Consider the following 27,128-nt stretch of genomic DNA (forward strand, 5'->3'; position numbering starts at 1 on the left):
CAAAATTGGAAATTAATGTAGATGTCATAAAGAAATGGGACAAGTTATTTTGCAATAGATTTGAACAGATTTATGAAATTGGGAAAAAAACCAACAAGATCCTAAAAACTCTATTTGAAATGCTTGGAAAGCCATTCCTTTATAAAGATGGCCTTATTGTTTACTCAACCTTATCCCTCTACCAAATTTTTAAAAAGACAACTCACTTTACCACTGGCGTGAAGAGACAGTGTAATCGACAGTACAACCTTATGCCCTGTCAAGAGGAAAACAAGAATCATGAAACACTTTAGTCCGTACCCTTCATTCAAGTTAAGCCAGTCAGCCAATTCCTTCTGTCACTCTTCATCTCACGTGCATTCAGAATTGGCTACGAAAATCAAACTGAACAGAATGCTTTCTGTGTAATGGAGAACAGTACCTTAGATAAAATATCTTCCATCTCACTTCGGGCTTTGTAGGTTCCGTCGTCATACCGAAACCTGTAGAGCACCATTTCATTTTTGAAATGGTGTTTATCTGAAACTGAAGCATAAAAGTATCCATTAGAGAAGCCAGGACTAGGATACTGTCTTCAACTTATTCATCCCAAAATAGCTTCCAATTTTACTAAGACTCCTAAGTTCTTGTAAGTACTAAACAGACCTTGACCAATGCAAACTTTGCCATTCCCAAGTAAACGTCTAGAAATTCTAACTTGACAACATGCTGAGGCGAGAGGTGATGGTTTTTTAACTGGACCAATAAGGAGGCTGCTTACCACACAGGTAATTGGGAGTTCTAAGAGATTAATGAAGGATGCTCAAAGCAGCTGCGCAGGTTGACTCTGTGGTTAAGAAGGCATACAGTGCATTGGCCTTCATCAATCGTGGAATTGAATTTAGAAGCCAAGAGGTAATGTTGCAGCCATATAGGATCCTGGTCAGACCCCACTTGGAGTACTGTGCTCAGATCTGGTTGCCTCACTACAGGAAGGATGTGGAAACCATAGAGAGTGCAGAGGAAATTTACAAGGATGTTGCCGAGATTGGGGAGCATCCATTATGAGAATAGGTTGAGTGAACTCGGCCTTTACTCCTTGGAGGATGAGAGGCGACCTGTTAGAGGTGTACAAGATGATGAGAGGCATTGATCGTGTGGATAGTCAGAGGCTTTTTCCCAGGGCTTAAATGGTTACCACAAGAGGACCCAGGTTAAAGGTGCAGGGGAGTAGGTACAGAAGAGATGTCACGGGTAAGTTTTTACCCTTGAGTGCTGAGTGCATGGAATGGGCTGCCAGCAGTGGTGGTGATGGCAGATATGAAAGGGTCTTTTAAGAGACTTTTGGATAGGTACATGGAACTTAGAAAAATAGTGGGTTATGGGTAAGCCTAGTAATTTCTAATGTAAGGACATGTTCGGCATAACTTTGTGGGCCAAAGGGCCTGTTTTGTGCTGTAGGTTTTCTATGTTTCTATGAGCCAAGGATACATGCACCCACTGATTAAAAAGAACCGGCCAAGCACAATGTTTCATTTCTAGAGGAACAGGGTTAAAAGCAGAAGTTTGTTAAACTTCTATGGAAGCTTGGTTAAACCACATTTGGAACATTGTGTAAAATGCTGGTCAGCATATAAGGTGCAAGATTTAGAAGAACTAGGTGGTGCAGTAAGCCTTCAAAAAAAAAGCAGAAGTATAAAACAGAGAACTGACTCAGGCTGAGATTTTTCACTCTGAAAAGCAGAAGACTGGTGAACTGTTCAAGATTTCTGAAATATTATGGAAAGGGTTGAAAATGATAAAGAAGATAATTTTACCATTTATGGGGGGGGGGGGGGGGTCCAAAATGAGTGATCATTAACTCAAGAGGTAGATATTGATAAATCCAATGGGAACTCAGGAAAAACTACTCTATTCGAGGAGTGAAAACAGTATTTTTCACATTGCCCCATGAACAATTGAGGAGAAAAGCATATACACAAAGTAGGAGCAAAGAAAGCATATGAAATAATGGGACTTGGTGCTGGTTTGGTTTTGACTGTGTTGGATAGAGTTTGCGTCAAACCTAAAATCCTGAAATGACCAGGTTATCTCGATGTTATTTCAAAATATGCTCCATATTCAGAAGCATATTACCCAGAATAGTTACACCAACATTTTCATAAGATTAATTCATCCCCTAATTTAACATTAAAATGTCATCTGTTGTAATTTTGTCACAATCTTAAACATTCAGAGAATACTAAAAGACTGCAACTAGCATCTGTGTAATAGCCTTTAAAAGCCTTTAAGATATACAGCAGTTTTATGGGACTAAGGCAATAGAAATTTGCAGCTCAGTTCTTCACATTAACATTTGATCCAGCGTTAACTCCCAATTTTAAATCTGAGTTTGGTAGATAATTGTTAACTGAATGTATTAGGTGCATCCTTGATCCATGCTTGTTCAGATTCTGCTCACAAATCAGCCTGACCTCAGTGAAGACCACATTAGGCTTTTAGGACAAAACCTGTTCCCTTACAACCACATGAATAAAGATCTTCCTTCACGCAGAGATGCACGATCCCAAATTAACTCGGATATATTACAGCATTTTGCAACTGTAACCTGGAGATTCATAAGGAGCTGCAGGCTAAAAAAAAACCAATTAAAATTGCACTTCATAATCTGCAATCTGTGGGCGTTCATCTCTCATTTTACTGTTACAATCAAGCCAGGAACATGACTCAATAAGGAGCAGAGGAAAATACATCAGGAGCACAATCATTGAAAACCATCACACGAACCATCACCAAGCAGGAACACATGCAAAGGAAGGCTAGCACAACTGCACTGCTTTGAAACTCGGTTTTAGGGCCCAAATATAGACAAAGGCACTAAATGTGTATACACAGAAAATTCACAAACACCTTTGTGACACCAGGAACACATGGTGCAATGTGCCAAGGTCTACCAACCGGATCCAATTACAAATCCATCCTACACATCAATGACAGCAATGCCCCCCTTCCTCATAGGCTGAATGCCTTCCATGCACGATTTGGCTGACTGAATGATGTAGCATCACGGAAAGCCCTCTGAGGAACAGATGTCCTCTCAGGCCGCAGCCGGGGTAAGGACGATCCAGGATAAACCCATGCAAAGCTGTGGGGCTGGACAACCTACCTGGTCAAGTACTGAGGGACTGTGCGGCCCAGCTAACAGAAGTCTTAACAGACATCCCTAATATCTCTTCGAAGCAGTCCACTGTCCCTGCAGGCTTCAGGCAGACACCATCAAGAGCATGATGGTAACTGGCCTAAACAATTACCATCCAGTGGCACTGACTTCAACAATCAGAAAGTGCTTTCAGCAGCTGGCAATGGATTGTATAAAATCCCTCCTTCCAGCTACATCGGACCCTTTCCAGCTCACCTTTTGTTCAAACTGGTCCACTGATCATGTCATAGCCTAAGCTTTCCACTCCACCTGGTCTCACTTAGAAAACGATGTCTCATACGCCAGGATGTTGTTCATCAACTTCAGCTCAGCATTTAACACGATCATCCATCAGAGACTGGAGCATAAATTGCCCTCATTGGGACTCAACACCCCTTTCCATAACTGGATCGTGAGCATCTTGGCAGAAAGACCCCAGTCAATTCCATTTGGCAGCAACATCTCCAGTTCCATCATGCTGAGATATGGTGCTCCCCAGGGATCTGTACTCATCCCACTGCTGTTCAAGCTGCTGACTCATGAATACACTTCCAGACCCAGCTCAAACCACATCAACTTCACTAATGACATTAGAGGTTGGCCTCGTCAGTCCACAATGCTGTGCCAAAAATGTACTTTAGAAATTACCTCGGGTTACCCTAGCTCCTTATTTTTCTAAGCTCCATGTAGCTATTCAGGAGCCTCTTAAAAGACCCTATTGTATCCACCTCCACCACTGTCGCCGGCAGCCCATTCCATGCACTCACCACTCTCTGCGTAAAAAATTTACCCAACATCTCCTCTAACTACTTCCAAGCACCTTAAAACTGCATTCCCTCATGTAAAGTCATTTTAGCCCTGGGAAAAAGCCTCTGACTATCCACAAGATCAATGCTTCTCATCATCTTATACACCTCTATTAAGTCACCTCTCAATCTCTGTTGCTCCAAGGAGAAAAGGCCAAGTTCACTCAACCTATTCTCATAAGGTATGCTCCCCAATCCAGGCAATGTCCTTGTAAATCTCCTCTGCGCCCTTTCTATAGTTTCCATATCCTTCCTGTAGTGAGATGACCAGAACTGAGCACAGTGCTCTAAGTGGGTCTGACCAGAGTCCTATATAGCTGCAACATGACCTCTAGGCTCTTGAATTCAATCTCATGATCGATGAAAGCCAATGCACCGCATGCCTTCTTAACCACAGGATCAACCTGTGCTGCAGTCTTGAGTGTCCTATGGACCTGGACCCCAAGATCCCTCTGATCCTCCACACTGCCAAGAGTCTTACCATTAATAATATATTCTGCCATCATATTTGACCTACCAAAATGAACCACCTCACATTTATCTGGGTTGAACTCCATCTGCCATTTCTCAGCCCTGTTTTGCATCCTATCAATGTTTCGCTGTAATCTCTGACAGCCCTCCACACTATCCACAACACCCTCAACACCTTTGTGTCATCAGTTAATTTACTAACCCATCCCTCCACTTCCTCTTCCAGGTCACAAACAGAAGGGGTCACAGAACAGATCCCTGAGGCACACCATTGGTGACTGACCTCCATGAAGAGTATGACACGTCTACAACTGCAAGCCATTTCTGGATCCACAGAGCAATGTCCCCTTGGATCCCATGCTTTCTTACTTTCTCAATAAGCCTTGCATGGGGTACCTTATCAAATACCTTGCTGAAATCCATATACACTACATCTACTGCTCTGCCCTTATCAATGTGTTTAGTCACATCATCAAAAAATTCAATCAGGGTCGTAAGGCACAACCTGCCTGAGACAAAGCCATGCTGACTATTCCTAATCACATTATGCCTTTCCAGATGTTCATAAGTCCTGTCTCTCAGGATCTTCTCCATCAACTTACCAACCACTGAAGTAAGACTCGATGGTCTATAATTTCCTGGGCTACCTCTACCCCCTTTGTGTCAATTCTTTGCAATTTAGATCAAAATAAGCAAAATATGAAATGTATGCTGTAATGTTACGTTGAAAGCTGGAATGGAAGAAGTATGTCAAATCTACCACATGGTGCCTGAAGAAGATACAGAAAACAAAAGAGTTGCTGAAATGTTCGAAGAATTAAATTGCTGAATCAAGTAACATTTTTGACAAAAATCTACACACTTAATATAAGGAGAATGCACAAAACTATGAGCTCCTATTTATCTGCTTTCAAGGACGATTTTATATTGTTAAATCCAATTAAATTTCAAGGTGGCTAACTCCAAGTTGTTGTTGATTGGAAAACTACAGTGAAAGATACGACAATCAACAAGTTGCTAACATTTAAAGCTTTATTAAAGTTTACAACAAATACATACACCTAAAGACAAAAACAAAAACAGAAAAGGTAGAGAAGTTAAAGACTTAGAAAATAAAAGAGAATAGTGTAAAAGTCTGGAAATTTTTTCAGAACTCTAAAGGCATAAAGATAAGGAAAGCAAAATAGAAAAGCAGAGGCTAGATGCAAAGGAGGTGCAGAGCTTCTGAGATTACATACAAGGTAGAAGGTAAATTAATGTAGATCCCTTACACCGGAGAAATTATACTGATAAAGCATTGCAGAGAAATTAAAAATGTCTTGTGCAGTCTTCATGAAAGTTAAACGGATCTTTTTATTTTTGATTTCAAGCTTGCAACTAGTAGAATGGATAAAGAGAAACCAGTTATTTGGTTTATTTAGGATTAAAGAGGCCTTTAATGAGATGCCACAAAGAGATTACAGAACCAATTTGCAACATGCTGCTTTGGATATAAACTACTAGAGTGGATTAACAATCAAGAAGCAGTTGGAAAAGATGGGTCGTTTTCAAGTTGGAAGACTCTGACAAGTAGAGTGCCAAAGAGATTTGTGCCAAGCCCTGAAATTCACAATCTACTTCAATGAAATTTGATGAGAAGATTAGGCTAAGGGATCCAAGTTTCCTGATATTACGAAATCAATGATAGTGTAGACTGTGAAGTAGTTACAGGAGGCTAAGTGAATTAATGAGTGCATTGCAGGTGGAATTTTCAAAAGTATGTTAATATTATCCACTTAAGTTACAAAACTTACAAAGTTTAAAATGGAGTTTAAAGTGTTGTGTTTAGAAGGACCTGGTGGAATTTTACACAAAATGACTTAGAGTTAATATACTGGCATAGTAAGGAGTTGGTAAGGCAAATAATACCTTGGCCTTTAAGTTTAAGGAGTATTGAGATACAAAGCAGAAGTATTATACAGGGTATTACACAGGGCCCAATTATACAGGGTATTATACAAGGCCTGGTGAGATCACATCTACCTCCCCAGTGATGCATACAGTGATGGTTCAGTCGATTAACTTGTGTTTGTCATACAAGGAGAGAATACACAAACCTATCCTCCCAAATTTCAAAAAACAAGTATAGAACTTTCAAGGCATTCAAAATCCTTAACAGCCCTGTTACAGAGTGGATGCAGGGATATTCCCCTGATTAAGGTATCTAGACTCTGAAAATGCCACTAGAAGAGAGCCAGAGCCAAATAGCTCTTTTCTGTGCTGTACTCGTACAATGAAAACAAAAGGCCCCCCATTCAGGACAGAGGTGGGAAAAAATAACCTCAGCCACAGGCACTTGAACCTTGGAAGTGATCTACCCGGGGCAGGTCAGAGGCTCACCCACCAAGCATACCCAAAGTGCAAATCTGAAGGCTTTGATATCACTTGAGTCTAAAGTTGGTGTCAACACAGAAAATTGACACCAGTATAAGATGAACTATTATCTTATTGAGTAGTAGAGTTGGCTTGAGCAGATGACTGACCTACTCATGATACTCTAAAGTTTCATACTCCCAAGGTCAGAAATGAAATTCTCATTGATGAATGCACAATGTCTTATTCTCAGGAAAAAAAGCAGTCACTGACTGCATGCTGCAAGATGTGGACCATGCTTTTGTGTGGATGGTTACGTGGCCTGTAACATAGGTGACAAAATGACCAGCTCTTCAAAAGAGTATCTAGTTCCTCCAGAAACAAGTTCCCAATGTATGCAGTATTGGAAAGTCACTTAAATATGACTGCACAAGCAAGCAGAGTTGGTATCCAGCATCCACATGCGAACACCCACAAGTCAGGAACGCAAAGGACTTATCTACAATTGTCAGATGAATGGAATCCCAACACAGGCAGCTCAACAGAACTGCATTTAAAGTAATCCCTTTCTTAGGCATGCACAACCTCATTTATAAGGGAATTTTAGATCTAGAAACAAATGCTTACCTTGACATCAATGTTTAGTTTGCAGTTGATTTAATTCTATTATTTTATTATGGGTTCTGGAACTAAAGTCTAATTTCAATACTTTTGAGTGGGCTCCACTATTGCACACTTTTACCGCCAAGTTCAGGCTTTAAGTTTGTCCCAGCAGCTCCATTAATAAGTTATTACCATCATGTATTATTAAATGTCCTTTGTTTCTGCTGCTGCAGAAATTCAATATCTGAAGGAGACGAGTGTGTAATAATTCAGAACAAATGGGAGATGGCCATGGCAAAATATTCAACTTGTAACTCTTCTCCCCATTAAACTAAGCTCCAAGTTACTGTTCAAATCAATATCTCAACTGGATCAACACTCACCCGTTCCATCAATCCGTGGGATTTGAGCTGGCTCAATCTCACCAGACTCTTGTCCACAATTGAAGATCCAAATGAATTTTATTTTTGCTACACAGTTTGACATTTGGGGAGAATGAAGGTTTAAACTAATTTGAACAGCACATAATCACCAAGGCTACAGTTTTAGAAAAGAGATCATTAAAACTTGGTTCAGAAGGCAGTCATTTCGTACATGAGCGTGGGAAGATAGATTAACAATGGCTGAAAAGAAAAAGGTCAAATCGGTTGGAATATAGGAGATACTTGAGAGCGGAGGTAAAGAAAATCATAGAAAAGTTGTGGATATCTGGAGGGGACCGTTTCAAATGGTGGCAGAGGCAGACACTGTGTTTCGATGAGCATCTGAACAGCCCAAACCAACAAGACCACCAGAGCCCAAGAAAAGAAAGTGGGAGCAACTCAGCGAGCTCCATTTTTGGCTCAAGTGATCAGAATGTATCTGCACCAGAAATAATGTTTCCACTGTGGATTTTAGCACAAATCAGACAACTAGCTTCCAAATTTAAAAAAAAAAATTAGCTCATTCATAGTAATCACATCAATAACATTTGAGACAGAACTAATCATTGCTTTTAAATAGAGGTCATCCAAAAACAGATCCAATAATATGAGCAGTACAAAACTACCTACTTACTTACTCCAGTGTGGTGCTGATGCTCTGTAAATGAATTTGTACACAACTTATCGAAAAGGTGTCTGTTATAGCTGTTATTGTTGATGACCTTCAAGCAATATTTCTGAACAAAACTTTCCGGTCATAATAATGATAACATTTCTATTTATAAGAGTTTGCTCAGCACGAATTGACAGTTGTTTGTCTAACAGTGATTATTTGGCACAAATATCTCACTTTTTGGTAAGCACTGCGGAATGTCTTGAGTTTGTGAAAACTGTTGTTTCAGTGCCCATTTCTTTTGCAATTTTGAAAATCTCTTTCAAGTAATTCATCAACAATTTCAACCTGAAAATTGCATTTCCAGTTCCAATATGAGTCTCCAGCAAAACTTAAAACTCATCACTTCAAAATTTAAAGCAGAGAACTACTTTTAACAAGGTTACCATGCTTATTAGCAATTGTTGGACAATATCACTCCATGAAACTGTAAACTAAATGGTTAAAATAAAGCTGACATTTCACAAATTAGAAATGTGATGACTGATCATGAGTATAGGTGAGAAATCCTCAATACTCCTTGACTAACCTAGTTTAATTTTTCAATCTTCACAATGCTACCTGCAAAATATGCACTTGCTGCTCAGAAATAGCTACATGTGTATGATGTACCAGTCAGATTCTGTTTCAAATCTCAGCGTCATTGGCTTTTAAATAGCTTTTCAAATCAATGGGAAATAATATTAAGTGGGAAGAAGAGTGTAAAATAGATGGGCAATTATACAAGTTAATTTTCTAGCAAGTTAAAAATGATACCATATTGCTAATGTGCTCCTGTCATGTGATTCTGCAATACATAAAGATAATCACTGAGGGAAGAGAAGGATAATTTCAATATTCCATATGCACAACATATGCAACTGTTTTCTGCACTGAGGAATAAATGGTGTTCCACATGGCACAAACACCAGAATTACACTCCATAAGTCAATGCATTGTGACCAGAGTTACCTCTCTGCAATACAGTGCATGGTCATAAGACCATAAGGCATAACAACAAATTAGGCCACTCGGCCCATCAAGTCTGATCCGCCATTCTATCATGCTTGATTTTATTATCCCTCTCAACCCCATTCTCCTGTCTTCTCTCCTGAAGCTTTGACACCCTTACTAATCAAGAACCTATTAACCTCCACTTTAATATACCCAATGACTTTGCCTCCAAATCTCTCCGTGCCATTAAATTCCACAGATCTACCACCTTCTGGCTAAAGAAGCTCCTCATTACAGTTCTGACTTGCAAATCATGCGGAACATAATCTTTAAGTATTCTATAACAAACTAAGAGAAGTTGACAACTAGCTTCATCTTTAGGTGGAGCACTGTTCGTGACAGTTGCCAGAAAATATATTCATTCATGGTTCATCATATTGACAGCTGCCTCAGACCTAGAAAGAAGAAAGAAACAATTCCCTCTGTGCTGCAGTTTTGGGATCGCCTGAATATACTCACCATGATGAATTATGCCATTCTCAAGCAAAGCTTGACCCAGATTCACTCCTTCCTCAGCTTTACTGATCTCCCCTATCTCCATCAGCCAGGAAACAAACTCACTGCAAACAGAACATTACACAGAAATATCATTCAGGATACACCACAAAACGGTGTTAATTAATAGTCTAATTAGCATTGTTTGAGATTTTTAAAGTGCAAAAATTTAGTCTGAATCTTAATCTGAATAGAACCAGCACAGAAAAAAATACCTTCAGAAAGCTCAAACACATAACAAATATCCATCAACCAATTAAAACATCAAATGATAATTTATTATTCTTTAAAGTATCCTTAACTAAATGGCAAACTATTATAAATATATGAAGCAAGATATTGGTATTAAGATGCATGCTCATTCCCTAGTACTCGTTGTCATCTAAAGAACACAAATCCAAGAGTTACTTTGGCACAGTTTGTAAGCTCCAATAAGAGCCTAATTCTCAAACCAGGCTTCTTCAAGACTGAATTTTATTAGAAGCCAGGCAACAGCCTTTTCAAAAACAAGAACAAAATTAGTATTTAATTTACTCAAATATCATGCAAATATACCCAGCTGCCAGGAATCAACAAGAATTCAGTAACAAAATTGACTTTTTGTTCTAATCTTATTCCTTCTTGTGAATGCTGCTTATTTTATGCTATTTGCCTATAGTACAGCTGTACGCATGTTTTTCATTGCATCTGTGCATACATGCAATTGGCATAGACAAGAAGTTCAATTTTGACTGCGGATTGTTTAACATTCTGCTGTTACTTTTGGAAGGAGGAGCAGCTTGCATTCTTGTGTAGGTGAAGAACTGAAACCCGTATCTATATTTTCATCACTCTTATGCAAGAGATTATAAATTTATCAATATGCAAGGATATCAGCTACTTAACACTACTAATTTGCTTTAGTAGTATTGGCTAACTTATTCTTTGAACATTTTATAAAATAAAATGTAAAGACAGGCCTTAACTAGCAGTACTATAATAAAAGCATACAGTATCTGAACAAGCAGTTGGAGTTCCGGCAAACTAATTAGACATTGTTGATGAAATTTCAAGAGTATTTTTGACTTGAGCAAAAGACAACTATAACTTGTTATTTACAGTGACTACAAGGGATCATTCATACATTGAATCCAAGAGCTATTGCCAAGATACTCTCTATGCAACATGGACTTTTGAAAGCAAATAACAAAAAAAAATTAACATTCAGCAGAACACATGCATTCAAAAGCAAGTTGAATTTATGATATCATCTGTTTATAACCATTGTACAAGTATCCTAATTTACAATGGAACACAGTGTGATTAATAAAAGTTAAGGTAACAGACAAATCCTGCGCATAGCATTAAATAAAAATATTCAACTTACATTTGAGCTCATTTCAATTTTTTTTTTGAAAATGTATTCATTCAGCATCCATTTAAAACAAAAAAATTGTTTAATTACTCTTGCATTAGGTAATGTCTGTGCAATTACACTCAGAAAGTGTATCTGATTTGGCAAATTATATTAAGGTTGACAGGAAATCCAGTATTTAGCTATTCTAGTTACATGAATAGAGCATGAAAATTAATGAGGCCTTACTTGCCAAAAAAGCACTTAGGGACTATAGACAACTTTCTCCTCCTGTCCTTTATAAGATTTGTTTTTTTGTTCATCATCATGTGGTAGAATTTCTCTCCTTTCTCCGAGATCATGACATATGCATCTCGCTCCATGCCCAGTTTCAAACCTAGGAAACAAAGTTGAGAGACATACAAAATAAAAATTGAATGTTTATGGAAGCATTCCCCTGCATGTATTGCTTAAAACTAAAAGCACAGCTATCAGGATCAATGAAGCTGCCTGGAGCTGTTTTGTTGATGAATAGAGGACATGTGCTATGGCGAGTGAGTGGCTGGACAAACTTGGATTGCTTTCTCTGGAACTCTGGGGGCTGAGGGAAGATCTGATAAATTTATACGATATAAGGCACAGAGAGAGAATGCAGTGTCTTTACCTCAGGGTTGAAATATCTGACAGCAAAGGGCATGCATTCAAAGTGAGGGGGCAAGTTCAAAGGAGATGTGTTGAGAGTGTTTGGTGATGGGTTTGTGGTGGAGATAACACTGTAAGGGTGTTGAAGAGGTTCTCAGAGTGGTCCGTGAAATGTTATGTTACGGACATTGCAGAGGCAGAAGGGATTAGCTTATTGGACATTGATTACTAATTTCATTGACTCACCTCTGCACAATATTGTGGACCGAAGGGTCTGTTCCTGTACTGCATTGTTTTAGGTTGTCAGTGAAGGCACTGAGCATTGTCTCACAGGGGTTAGGTGAAAAAACACAAGCGAAATATAGGGCAGAGATCCTTCCACATTTTCAAGTTTTTCCTTCAAATAACAAACTATACTCATATAGTTTATATACTATATATTCATACTCACAGTTGTAAAATGGCTCTGACGAACCACAGTGATGTGTTGCAGGCAGCTTACAAAACTTCTAAATATACTTCTTCTGAACTACTCTCACTGGAATCTGCAGCCTGAGTTTTGAACTGTCTTAACAAAGTAGTGATTTCACAATCTACTGAAGGACTCAGTGGACTTAACTCTCATGCATTCAGCAACAGCACCTTTAAGCGGATGAAAGTACATTGCCATTGCCATGTTGGAGGAGGGCAGGTCTCCAAGCCTGCCTGAAATGCCAAGGTATGAAACTTTCTCTATACAACATCTTGTTATCAAATGTACAGTCGCTGGAGAGCAAGATGGGGAGTTAAGGACAAGATTGCTCTATCGGAGAAAAAAAAGGATTTGCTATGTTCTGCTGTTTTATGGAGACATGGCTCACTCTGGACATGCCAGATATGTTGGAAAGACCCGAGTGTTTCTTGATACACAGGATGGACCAAACAACTGATTCCAAGAAGGCAAAAGATGAGAATCTGCATTCCACGATAAACTCTTTGTGGTGCTCATTCACAGCAGTCTTGTCACAATCTCAACACCACACCTCCCTCAACCTGGAACATCTAATGATTAATTGCTGACCACTCTATTTACCAAGAGAGTTCCCCTACATGTTCCTGACAGTAGTTTATGTATCACCAAAGGCCAATGTTAAGCAGGCCATTGAGGCACTGAGTGATACCATCAGCAATTCCTGACACCTTTCAAATCATTGTCAGGCACCTCAATCAGGTTTGTTTAATGAAATTTCATCATATTTATGATCAACAAAGAACCTGCAGTATCAGGGATCCCAACACACTCAGTCACTACTATACGACCATTAGGAATGCCTAATATTCCATGCCCTAGACTGCATTTTGGAAAATCCGCTCACTAGGCTGTCTTCCTCCTAAATGCATACAGGCAGAGGCTAAAGAGCAAGGCTCCAGAGATGAGAACAACAGAAAGATGGTCATAGGAGTCAGAGGAGCAGCTACAGGATTGCTTCAAGTCGGTGGACACTCATCACAGATTTTATAAAAACAGTCGTAGACAACTGTATCCTCCCAAAATCATTCAGAGATCTTCTCAACTAGAAGCCACGGATGAACCATGAGCCAAGAAATCTACTAAAGGCCAAATCAATGGCATTCAGGTCCGGCTACCAAGAAAAACACAAGAGGTCCGAGTACAATCTCCGGAAAACCTTGTCACCTTGCGAAATGGCAATTCCAGATAAAGCTTGAATTACAAAAGGATACTCAACAGATTTTGAATGGTATCACCTTCAACAAAATGAAACCAAGTGACATAGGTGACAACAAGGTTTCACTCTTAGATGAGCTCAATGATTTCAATGCTTATTTTGACTGTCAAAACATGGAGGAATGTTCACGAACATCCACAGCCTACGATTACCCTGTGATTTTAGTCTCTCAGGCTGACGTGAGAGCATCCTTCAGAAGGGTGAACCCATGAAAAGCATTTGACCCAGACAGGATACCTGGTCGACTACTAAAGGACTGTGCTAATCAAGTGTCTGGGTGTTCACCGATATTTTTAACCTTTCGCTTCGGCAGTCTGAGATACCCACTCGCATCAAGCTGGCTTCAATTATATCAGTGCCCAAGAAGAACATGGTAACTTGTCTCAATGACTATTGTCCAGCAGTGCTTGCATCCACTGTGATGACGTGTGATAAAACATATCAACTCCTGCCTGACGAGAGACTTGGAATTGCCCCAACTTGCCTATCGTCACAACAGGCCAACAGCACATGCTGTTCCATTGGCTCTTCTTTCAACTCGAACATCTGGACAGCGAAGATAAACGCATCAGGAAGCTCTTTGTTGACTAGAGCTCAGAATTCAAAACAAACATCCACTCAAAACTAATCAATAAGCTTCAGGACTTAAGGCTCAAAACCTCCTTGCGCAACTGGATCCTCTATTTCCTCACTTGCAAACCTCAGTCAGTTTGGATTGGCAAAGGCATCTCTTCCACAATCTCCATCAGCACAAGCTGTATGTTTAGCCCCTACACTACTCACTGTATGCTCTTGACTGTGAAGCTAAACACAGCTCCACGTGTGGTGAAGGGTATGCTGACTGGCTGCATCACGGTCTCATATATAAACAACAATGCCATTGAATGGAAGAGCCTACAAAACGAAGTGAATATGGCCCAGTCCATCACAGTTATAGCCCTCCCCACTACTGAGCACATCTAGATAGAGAGCTTTCACAGGAAAGCAGCATCCATCATCAAGGACACCCACCATTCACTCCATGCTCTCTTCTCACTGCTGCCATCAGTAAGGTGGTACTAAAGCCTCCAGACCCACACCCCAGGTTCAGAACCAGTTATTACCCCTCAGCAATCAGGCTTCTGAACCAGAGATGATTACTTCACTCAATTTCACTCACCCCATCACTGAAATGTCCCCACAACCTATGGACTCATTTTCAAGGACTCTTCGTCTCATGTTCTCAATTTGATTTATCTATCTATCTATCTATCTATTTATTTATTTATTTATTATTGTTGTTTCTTTTTTCTTTTTATGTTTGCACAGTTTGTTGTCTTTTGCACATGGGGTGGTGGTCTTTCATTGATTCTATTGTGTTTCTTGTATTTACTGTGAATACCCATGAGAAAATGAATCCCAGGGTTGTCTAAGGTATTTCAATAATAACTTTGAACTTTTGAACTTTGACACAAAAAGATTAAATTTGCATGTGATATTTCAAACATTCCCAGGCAGTTCCACTTCATGACTGTGTCCTACAATAAATAAGAAGCTAGGGTTTTCTTCCAATTTTGAATTACGTAAAGGATCAAACATCTGAAAATACAAGGGCTGCTCAAAAAGAAGTTGGAAGATCATCTTCACTTGCATTAGGAATTTGCTGTGGTGTGTTGTTATCTCGGCATGCAACAAGAAAACTACATTCAATAATTAAAAATAATAAAGAATTACATAAAAATAATGCTGCAAGTATGGAGATGGAATAACATGTGCGTAAACACCAGCATGTATTTACAATGTAAACAGCATTTTAAAAAGTGGTTTAAAGTGTTGCCAATGCAGAGCAGTAATTGGGGGTGGGGGTCTATGGAGAATGGTTAATCAGATTAACTACCCTCAGGGAAGAAACTTTTAAGATGGCTTGATTTTCTTTTATTTTAATTTTCCTATAGCACTTTCCAGAAGGCAGCTTATGGAGAAGGTAGTTTGCTGGGTCATGGTGTCTGCAATGATTTTCCTGTCATCCTTTTTGTCCTGGACACATACAAGTCCACAGTTAAAGTAGACTGCAGCCAGTGACTTTTTCCAACTGAACTAACAGTTTGTTGTAGCCTTTCCTCTACTGTGAGAGGAAGGCGTACCAAACCAGACAGTAATGGCTGATGTGAAGATGCTCTCTATGCACCGGTATGTTCTGGAGAAGATGGTATTTTACCAATGGGCACAAGTACATTCTCTGCCAAGCCCTTTTGTCATTAAAGGAGATATGGTTCTTCTATATGAGGTCCTGCACAATAATGATGTCCAGGAACCTGAACTTTTAAGTTGAAAATGTTCAGCAGAATGTGGAATAAGCTTTTTTGCTATCAACTAATTTTGATATGGAGCAAGGAATCTAACTGTCCATAATATCAAGGTGTGCACCTTTTTTGAATCAGGATCAAAGTACAATCCAACTAAAACTGGCAATAATAACCAAGGAATCATATTTTGTCCTTTGAGACATGCTGCCCAGAAACCCACCAATTTAACCCTAGCCTAATCACGGGGCAATTTACAGCGACAAACTAACCTACTAACTAGTGCATCTTGGGACCGGGGGAGGAAACTGGAGCACTTGGAGGAAACCCACGAGCACAAGGGAAAGGGTGTACAAACTTGCTTACAGAGGACCCTAGAATCGAACCCCAAACTCAGATGCCCCGAGCTTTAATAGAGTTGCACCAACCACTAAGCTACAATGACTCAAATTTTGAGCATCCCAGTAAAAATAAGTTAATCTTCCGAAACAAAGCTGATGTTAAATTACTCAATATGGCAGTCATCACACAATACCAATTTACTGGTCACGTGAAAGTGATTGTAACCACAATAGGATCCCAGCCTCAGAATTTCTATTGTTGCCATGGTATTTACATGGATCACCCAATTGAGTTTCAATGCATTACCAGGTCATTCCTCATGCAAGTGAAAGTAACTTCATTTCTTGACGAACTATGAATATAAAGAATCACTGTGTATCGTCCACAAACTTTTTTCTGACCTAATGATAGAGAGAAGGTCATTGATGAATCAGCCTCTAAAGCTATTGAAATCACAAAATAAAAAAAAAGGGCCAGGGGATGAAGGCCTACTGCAATATTCAACTTCATTTATTTTAACTTAGAGAAACAGCACATTAACAGATCCTTCCATCCCAACAAGATCCTGCTGCCTAGTTACACCCATGTGACCAATATACCTACTATTGCATGTGTCATTGGAATGTGAGAGGAAACAGGAGCACCTGGAGGAAACCTGTGCAGTCACAGCAATTCCTTTCACACAGCGGCAGAATAGAACCTGGCTGGCAGGCATTATAATAGCATTTTGCTCACTGCTACACTACTGTACCACCCCTTGCCTGGGATGACAGGAAAAGTGAAAGCCACAAAATCTTCATATACTGGAAATCTAAAAGCTATGACCGCTATGCAAAATAACTTCTGAGTGTTCAGTTATTGACCATTTCCATAAATGTGAAATACTCAAGTTTCAATATCAATTCAATGTTTGTCTTCAGGAAGAAAAACACATTAAAATGAGGTAGAGAAAGACTAAAATAAAAAGCAGTATATTAGTGTCCTGTTTCTGCAATCACGAATGCCGTGTTTAACACTGTATAACCCAGAAACTTGTATCATCCCCTTCAAATGAGTTCCACGTTAGAAGTAAGATTCTGTATCCATGGCTTAGAAATAGCTGGGACCCAAGTCATGGCAGCAAAGCTCACAAGTTTGTATTTTGAGCATTTCATTCTCCAAGGTCCAATTAAAATCATGAGAATTGAAGTCTGATTTAATTACAGCAAATGCTCATTCACAAGACAAATTTGAAAAGATGTCACATTTTATCAATACTGGAATGATTATATATTTAAAAAATTAAAATAAAATGTCCGGACACAGCTCAACTGGGCATCGAATGGGCATTTCTCTTTAGAGAAGGGCATACGCATGATATCTTGATTAATTTCGGCACATCTCTTGTTAGGTTTTCTTGTATTCCCATTTTGCTCTTCCATCATCGTCACCAATGTCAATGAAATTTTATGGTCCACTTCTAAGTAATTATAATTCCAAGTGAAAGTTTTATATATATATATTTCTCATTGTTTATTCCAGTAAATGGTAATCAATGGTGTGTCCAGTTAATTCTGCCAGGTTATTAAAAAATCCCATATTGTAATTTGACAGTCAAGGTGGAGGCCATGAATGAATTTCTAACTCTTCCTTTATTCAATCCAAATTCTTAAACGTGTTTAAGACAGTAAATTTTTCCCCTCATTGCCCTTATACTCAGATATGATCTGTTGGATTAGCTTTTTTATTCTACTTTAAAAAAAAAGATTCCGAAAGAAAAGAAATGAGTCAGGTTTTCTAGATCTTTGAACACTATAGGCAATTCACCAGAGCTGCATTCTTTTGAGAAAGGTGGGTTTCTCCATTCTATACCCTTGTATACCACATATAGGTTCTCAGGCAAATTAAGAGATGAAATTTATTCCACAAGATGCTAAACTGGAAGAGGCTCACAGTCAAATGCAAGCCATTTATTGCAATGTACATCTTTCAACTACTTGACTAGCCAGGGACTATGCATTCATTCTAGCTTATGCCTGTTGAATCTCACACAGTCACTGCTCATGACTTATCCCCTTACTATATAACTATCTATTAATATTTCTGGACTGATACTTAATTGGCAAAACAAATTACTTTTCCAAATGTCATCATTACAGTCAAATTCCATTATATCACATGGCAAGCCAAATTTATCATGCAACTTAAAAAGATTGATCCTAGTGTGAATTCATTCAAACTATTTTGCATTGACAGTGGGCCAGAATTCATGTGGTGGTCAGCTATGCAATACCTCATCTGATCAAGTTGAAGACCCTGGAATTACAATTACAACTTACACCCATTACTCAAACATTTTCTAATATACTAAGGTAACAAAAGGAAATTTGCTCATTTGACAATCATACAAATCACAACATCACCGTAAACTATTCATGTGAGTTTCCTCCTAGTGCTCTGGTTTCTTGGTCAGATTCTAAGATGTGTGATTTTGTGGTATAATCAGTCACTGCAAATTGCCCTGGTGTGTAGGCGAGTATTAACCTCTAGGAGGAGATTCTGGGAATATGGGAAGAAAAAGAAATGGGGTTAGTGTAAATGGAATTTGTGCATTGACCGAATTGTCATTAATGGTTAGCATGGACTCAGTGGGCCAAAGGGTCTGTTGCCAAGTCCAAGAATTCCTGACCCAAGAAACTCAATATTTCTTCATAGAATCAAACTCGTCATCACAGGAATTAACAAAGTGATCCTTCTCTGCATTGCCCACCATGTAAGCACAGTTTTCCTGCAGAGTGAAGGCCAAAATTAGACAAGATGCTTCAGTGGCACTCTTGCCAATACCTTGACAAGTTTCATTAAAAAAAAACATAAGGAGAGAAAAGATGAAATATGAAAGTTAGCTCGCCAAAAATATCAAACAAGATACCAAAAGCTTTTTTTTCCCCCAGGTATATAGAGGGTAAAAGGGAGCCCAGAGTGGATATGGCCACTAAAAATGATGCTAGAGAGGTAGTAGGTAGGACAGATAAAGTGGGTGCAATGGATGTTGTATATTGGGACTTTCAGAAGGCCATTGACAAGGTCCCACACACAAGACTGCTTACCAAGTTTAGAACCCATGGTATTATAGGAAAATTACTAACATGGTTGGAGGATTGGCTGATTGGTGGGAGGCTGTGAGTTGGAATACAAGGATCCTTGTCTGGTTGGCTGAAGTGAATAGTGGTGTTCTGCAGGGATCGGTATTGGAACTGCATCTTTTTATGCTATATTTCAATGAGTTAGATGATGGAATAGATGGATGTGTTGCCAAGTTTGCAGATGATGCAAAGATTGATGGGGAGACAGGTAGTGTTGAGGAAACAGGTAGGAAGTAAAAGGAATTAGACAGGTTAGGAGAACGGGCAAGAAAGTGGCAAATGAAATACAATATTGGAAAATGCATGGTCCTGCACTTCGGTAATAGAAATAAATGCAGAGTATTTTCTAAACTGAGAGAAAATTCAAAAATTTAAGCTGCAAAGGGACTTCAGAGTCCGTGTGCAGAATACCCTAAAGGTTAACTTGCAGGTAGTCATGGTGAGGAAGGCAAATGCCATGTTAGCATTCATTTCGAGAGGTATAGAATACAAAAGCAGGAATTTGATGTGGAGGCTTTATAAGGCACTGGTGAAGCCTCACCTTGAGTATTGTGAAGTTTTGGGTTCCTCATCTAAGATATCTGCTGGCATTGGAGAGGGCCCAGGCAAGGTTCACACAGATGATTCCGGAAATGAAAGGGTTATCATAAAAGGAACATTTGTTGGCTCCGGGTCTGTATTTGCTGGATGGGGGGGGGGGGGGGGGGGGGGGAATCTCCATGAAACCTTTCAAATGTTGAAAGGCTGAGAAAGAGTAGATGTCAAAAGGCTGTTTCCCATTGTGGGGGAGTCTAGAACAAGTGGAGAAATTTCTTTAGCCAGAGGGCAGTGAATTTATGGAATTTGTTACCACATGCAGCTGTGGAGGCCAGGTCGTTGGGTTTATTTAAGGCAGAGATTGATCGGTTTTTGATTTGGCATCAAAGGTTATGGGAGTGGGGTGGGAGACTAGGGAATGAGGTTGAGGAGGAGTAAAGAAAATTCAATCAGCCATGATTGAATAGCAGAGCAGACTCAATGGGCCAAATAGTCTAATTCTGCTCCCAATGTCTTATGGTCTAAATCAGGATAAACAAATGGCAGATGAGCTTAATAAGTGAAAAAGGATCTAATGCTTCCCCGGCACATATGATGGATAAACTCTTTCTGGGCTTCAATCCAGGTACAGGCATCAATTATAATCAACATTTTGATGACAAACTTAGCTATCTTCTTCACTTCAGTTATAATTGATACCTGTACTAGCTTGAAAGCAGAGAAGACTTTATTCAAACTCAGTAAGTATTTTGCGTCAGTCTTCACTGTGGAAGACACAGCAGTGTACCAGAATTTGAGAATATCAGGGGACAGAAGTGAGTGTAATTGCTATTACTAAGGAGGAGGTACTTGGGAAGCTGAAAAGGCTGAAGATAGGTAATTAACTGGGCCAGACAGATAATACCCCAGGGTTCTGAAAGAGGTAGCTGTAGAGATAGTGGAAGCACTAGCAATGATCTTTCAGGAATGGTCCAGAGGTCTGGAAAATTGCTAATGTCACTCCACTGTTCAAGAAGGGAGTGAGGTAGATGAAAGGAATTCATATGCCAATTAGTCTGACCTCAATGGTTGGGAAGATTTTGGTGTCCATTATTAAGGATGAGGTTGCAGGGTACTTGAAGATGCATGATAAAGCAGGCTAAAGTCAGCTTGGTTTCCATCAAGAGAAATCGTGCTTGATAAATTTGTTGGAATTCTTTTGAGGAAATAGCAGATAGGATAGGCAAAGGAGTGTCAGTGGATGTTATTTACTTGGAATTTAAGAAGGTCTTTGTCAAGATGCAGTACATGAGGCTGCTTGACAAGAACCCATGCTATTACAGGAAAGCATGGATAGAAGAGTCAGAATAATGGGGGCCTATTCTGATCGGCTGCCGGTGACAAATGGTATTCCACACTGAATGGTACTAAGACCACTTCTTTTCATCTTATACGTCAATGATTTGGATGATGGAATTAATGGCTATGTGGTCAAGTTTGCAGATGATGCAAAGTTAGATGGAGAAGCAGGTAGTGCTGAGGAAGCAGGGAGTCTGCAGGAGGACTTGGAAGGGGAGGGAAGTGTATGTCATACACTTTGATAGAAGGAAAAAAGGCGTAGACTATTTTCTAAACGGAGAAAATTCAAAAATCAAAGTTACAAAGGAGTCCTTGTGCAGGATTCCCTAAAGGTTAACTTGCTGTTTGAACCAGTGTAAGGAAGGCAAATGCAATGTTAACATTCACTGTGAGAAGACTAGGTTACAAGACCAAGGATATGATGCTCAGGCTTTATGAGGCGTTGGTCAGACCGCACTTCGAGCATCGTCAGCAGCATTAGACCCTTATTGAAAAAAATCGTGCTGGCATTGGAGAGGGTCCACAGGAGGTCCACAAGAATTATCATGGGAGTTAAAGGGTTAAGGTATGAGGCGTGCTTAATGGCTCTGGGCCTGTACTCTCTTAAGTTTAGAAGAATGAGGAAGGATCATATTCAATCCTATCAAATATTGAAAGGCCTACACAGAGTGGATGTGGAGATAATGTTTCCTATAGTAGGTGAGTCTAAGACCAGACAAACAGCTTCAGAGTAGAGGAGCGTCCATTTGGAACATAGGTGAGAAGGAATTTTCTTTAGCCAGTGGATTGTGAAACCGTGGATGTCATTGCCACGGATTGTTGTGGAGGTCATCACTAAGCATACTTAAAATGGAAATTCACAGATTATTGATAGTCTGGAGATTGATAGATTTTTGGTTAGTCAGGGCATCAAAAGGTTAAGGGAAGAAGGCAAGAGAATGAAGTGAGAGGATAATATATCAGCCATGATGGTGCAGCAGAGTCAGCGGGTTGAGTGATCTAATAATACTCCTCTGCTTTATGGTCTTAATAACATTTTGCATTAGGTCAATATATCATTTGTCATTCTAATTAATTTTTGCCAAGCTTTTGCTTTTTAAGGACCAGGACCCCACATCCCTTTAAACTGTAGTCTCACTACATATTCATAACAGTTGCTCTTTCCTTTTTTCTTCCAAAGTAGATTTTCCCACTTGATACTCCACCTGACCACTCCTTCCTGCAACATGCCACATTCTTTCCCCTCAACCAGAACATCACCCAGCTCCATCATTGGCATGAGCCTCCCCATCATAGAGGGTATCTTCAAAATACAATGCCTCAATAAGTTGGCATCCTTCATTAAGAACCACCATCACCCAGGACATGCCCTGTTCTCATTGCTACCATGAAGGAGGTATGGGAGCCTGAGGACACATACTCAATACTTTAGGAACAGCCTCTTAACCTCTGGAATCAGATTTCTGAAGAGTCAATGAACTCATGTACACTATATGCTTTTTTTTCTCTTTCTGCACCACAATTTTTAAAAACATAATTCTTATTGTAGTATAATTTTTAATCATTATGTTTTGCAATGTACTGCTACAACAAAACAACACATTTCACAATATATGCCAGTGATATTAAACCTGATTTGGCTTGTATCATTCACCAGCTTTGCTGCAGTACACTTGTGCCCTTCATTCAAGTCATTTATGAAAATAATAAATAGTTCAGAGCCAAGCTCTGATCACTGTGGAGCCAAACTAGTCGCCAATTGTCAACCAAAAATAATCCACTTGTCCTGATTTTCTGTTTGGTGTCCATTCATCATTCCTCTATCCAAGTTAATAGATTATCCCATTCTTTTATTTAGTGAAATTACTTTTTATGCCTTACAGAAATCCTAGTACACCTACTGATTCACTTTTATACATGTGGGTATATTTTCAAAAGAACAAAAAAATTGTCAAACAATATTTTCTTCCCCAAAACCATGTTGACTCTGCTTAATTGTCTACTGATTTTGTGTAGGTCTTACTATTATCATCTGAACAATGGAATTCAGCAGCTTCCCAATGAGGACACAAGCCTAACTGTCCTACTGCTTCTGTAGGCTGATCCTGAGAGTGCAACTCTGAATTATATTTGACTTAGTAAAGTACCAACTAGCTTTGCAGAAGTAAGGTTGCTACACTTCATACTTTACTTTGCAACACATCACTTTGGAACTTATTACAACACAGCAGGAACAATTTTGCCGGAAAGTCCATGCTCGCAGCCAGTCTTAGTCCCCAGCTCACTACTGCTGAATAAATTTCAGTGAACCTCACCCCAAGCTTCTGGTAAATCTTCAGATATTGCAGCAAACTTTAAGCTGATATGAACTATTGCACTGGCATCAGACTGAATATTCACTGAAGCATTTTGTAGATGTCTTTCTCAATGCCATCCCTACTCCTCAACTCTGTAGTAAGACAAACAAAATCCTGGAAAAACTCAGCAAGTCAGGCAGCAACTATGGAAAGGAATAAAGTTATTTTGGACCAAGACCTGTCTTGATAAAAGGCCTCAGCCCAAAATATCAACCCTTTTCCTTTACATAGATGCTGCCTGACCTGCTGACTTGCTCCAGCATTCTACGTTACTCTGGATTACCAGCATTTGCAGGAACTCGTGTTTATCCTTAACTCTGTGTTCAGTCTTGTATATCATTTCACACTCATTACATTTCTGCAAACTTAAAAATGCTTTCAGCAAAGCTGTGAGCATCAAGCTTCTGATTTTGTCCCTATACCTGTAAATCACTGCGATAAAAACCTCTGCTTCATGAATCCATCTTTGATTTCCAACTTTCCACATTCCTCCTGGATTTGGACAGCTTCTCCAGAATTTCATTTCTCAGTTGTCTTGTTCACACTGAGCCATCAGTGACCCATCATTGCCAAGGTCAGGGATGTCTCAGTTCATGTCCACAGCATTTTGGAAGGAAAGGGAGAGCAGCCAGATGTCTTGGCACATATTGTTACCAATGACGCAGGAAGGAAAAGCAAAAAGATCCTGAAAACAGAATTTAGAGAGCCAGGCAGCAAGCTGAGAAGCAGACTTCCAGGGTAGTAATTTCTTGATTGCTGCCTATGCCACACACCAGTGAGGGTAGAAACAGGATGATATTCCAGATTAATGCATGGCTGAGAAGCTGGTGCAGGGGGCAGGGCTTCAGGCTGTTGGATCATTGGGATCTTTTCTGGGGGAGATATGACCAATACAAAAGGGACTGGTTGCACCTGAACACAAGGGGACCAATATTCTCGTGGGCAAGTTTGTTAAATCTGTTGGGAAGGATTTAAACTAATTTGGCAGGGGGGTAGGAACCAGAATGGAGGGACTCAAGGTAAGGTGGATGGTAAAAAAAAAAGTTAGCATGCAGTCAGACTGTCAGGAAGGGTAGGCTGATGGCAAGATAAAATTGTAGCCAGCAGGGTGAGTACCAGTGCAGTGGGGATGCAGAATCAAAAGGGGTAGCAAATACACTAGTCAAAACGATATATTCCAATGCATGAAGTATAAGAAATAAGGTGGATGATCTAGTTGCACTATTACAGATTGTCAGGTATGATGCTGTGGCATCAGTGAATGACGGCTGAAGGATGGTTGTAGTTGGTAGCTGAATGTCCAAGGTTACACATTACATCGGAGGGTAGGAAAGTAGACAGACGGGGTGGCCTAATTCTGCTCCTATGTCTTATGAAGGCTTTATTCACTGCCACATGCAGCAGCTCAAGTTCTTCATTATATTGAAAAAGTTGCAAATTAAATCCAAGTTACCATTTGGTGCATGTTCACAAAACCTGTTACTTCCTGTTAATACATTATTGATAACTTCGCCAAGCTTATTTCTATTCAACATACACATGCCCAGCTAGGTAGTCCGATAACATATTCACAACTCTAAATACATTTAAGCAGTCACTGATGCAAAATAAAATACAAGGCTATCAAGAAAATGCAACTTCATTTTGAAAAGTCAACTAAGGTTCACACATTACTCAAATGGAAAGCTGTGTAAGCTCAACTATTTCAAGAACTATTGACAAATTTGCGATGCACTGTACTTCAACCACTTATAAATGCAGCATTTCAGACACTCTCTACTAAGGTTAACTTCTATCAGGATAGTTCCCCTGTATCAAAAATAGTCCCTGATGTAATACACATCAAACTTTTGACTTAATTTTCCTGGGTATTATTTTCTACCTCTGACCATATCAAGCTGGTAAACTAATGCCTAATGTCAGGACAATACATAAATCTACAATACCAATTTCATGGTTTAGCTTTGAAAATTTGCATGTCTTTTAAATTTGCAAGTCCTCAGTGAAGTTGGGGGGACTGAATGCACTGAAGGTGCTGATGGTAATGGTAAGATAAAGAAATAGATTACATGACAAATACTGTACATTCACATCTCCATCTGTTTCCAATAGTTCTGAAGTACCTGCGGACCATTCACTTTCATTTGCTTCATTACAGAATTACAGAATTCAACAAATTCAACAAAAATTCAACAAATACAGCATATAGCATGCTTGAAAATTAAAATACAAAATATTAAGGAGAGAGATATATATATATATATATATATATATATATATATATTATAATGGTTTTGATTGTAATTTATTGGAGTAATATGTAAATTGTTAAACATGCAGGCGCGGTTTCCGTAAGGTTACAACCAAGTGAAGGAGACTCCAGTTTTACTTTTGATTTCTCTGTGCTCAACCCAATTCTCTTTAAAACAGCAATAATGCAGTTAACTGTTTAGTTGCCCCTTTCCCTTCATAATCTTGTAAAGAAAATGACCAATGTTTAGTGAATACCAAAACAAGGTATTTGTATCGTAACCTTGTTTTCCTTCAGGATCTTGCAAAGATCATTACAATCCCTGAAATAATATATTGCATCAATTTGTTGTCAATAGACTCTGGATGCCGCTCAGGTCTAAAATGCACTGCCTAAAAGCATTCAACTGTTGACCAAATAAAATAGATCAAAGATTATTAATATTTTCAATAAAACTATACGGCTTTCCACCAGTTGAAGGGGCACAGCTATTCCCAAGCTCTTCACACATAAGCAACACTATTACGCTATCAGTAAGGAGTTTCTATGTTTCTCCCGAGTGTGTGCTCTGCTCTGCTCTCCTCCCAGTCGAAAGACGTACTGGTTAGCAGGTTAATTGGTTATTGCAAATTGTCCTGTGATTAGGCTAGTATTAAATATGTGGGTTGCTGGGCGTGCAGCTCATCAGGCCAGAAGGGCCTGCTCCCTCTGTAAATCTAAATAATAAATAAATATTATGAAACTCATTTTGATGGTGGGAGCAGATGCAATATATACAACAATGCAATTCCAGATGTCAGTGTGGGCTTCAAAGAGATTACAGAAGTGCTTTAGAGGAATTTCAAAAGGCAAAGAGCCATAACATTATACAGGAAACAGGGCCTTCAGTTCACTCACCCATGCACACCAAGATATCCATGTAGCAATCCAAATGGCTTTTATCCATGTAGACATTTGACTACAGCTTCCTCTGACAGTTCAACCCACGTAGCCGACACTGCCTATGTGAAAAACTTGCCGATCCAGTCCCTTTTAAAGCCTTCCACCTATCACCGTAAATTTATATCCTCTCATTTTAGACTTCCTGGGGACAAGACTGTGATCATCCACCTTACCTATGCCCTTCATAATTTTATACACTCATCCTTAAAAATTAGAAGATTTTCTTGAGTAGGACTGCTTAGTTTTCTTTACACCTGATGAG

At 39.4% G+C, this 27,128-nt stretch overlaps 1 protein-coding gene across 1 annotated transcript in view; it reads right to left on the reverse strand.

Annotated features, from left to right (window-relative positions):
* The window catches only part of prex1 (phosphatidylinositol-3,4,5-trisphosphate-dependent Rac exchange factor 1), a 197,201-nt gene that overhangs the window by 77,636 nt on the left and 92,437 nt on the right, over window positions 1-27,128 (reverse strand). The window contains exons 11-14 of the mRNA XM_059980583.1: window positions 11,576-11,723; window positions 9,958-10,058; window positions 422-525; window positions 207-256 (exon numbers count right to left, since the gene is read on the reverse strand). Of these exons, the coding sequence (XP_059836566.1) occupies window positions 207-256; window positions 422-525; window positions 9,958-10,058; window positions 11,576-11,723 (403 nt within the window). The remainder of the gene's footprint in view (window positions 1-206; window positions 257-421; window positions 526-9,957; window positions 10,059-11,575; window positions 11,724-27,128) is intronic.

This window comes from Hypanus sabinus, chromosome 9 (assembly GCF_030144855.1).
Source record: "Hypanus sabinus isolate sHypSab1 chromosome 9, sHypSab1.hap1, whole genome shotgun sequence".
NCBI lineage: Eukaryota > Metazoa > Chordata > Chondrichthyes > Myliobatiformes > Dasyatidae > Hypanus > Hypanus sabinus.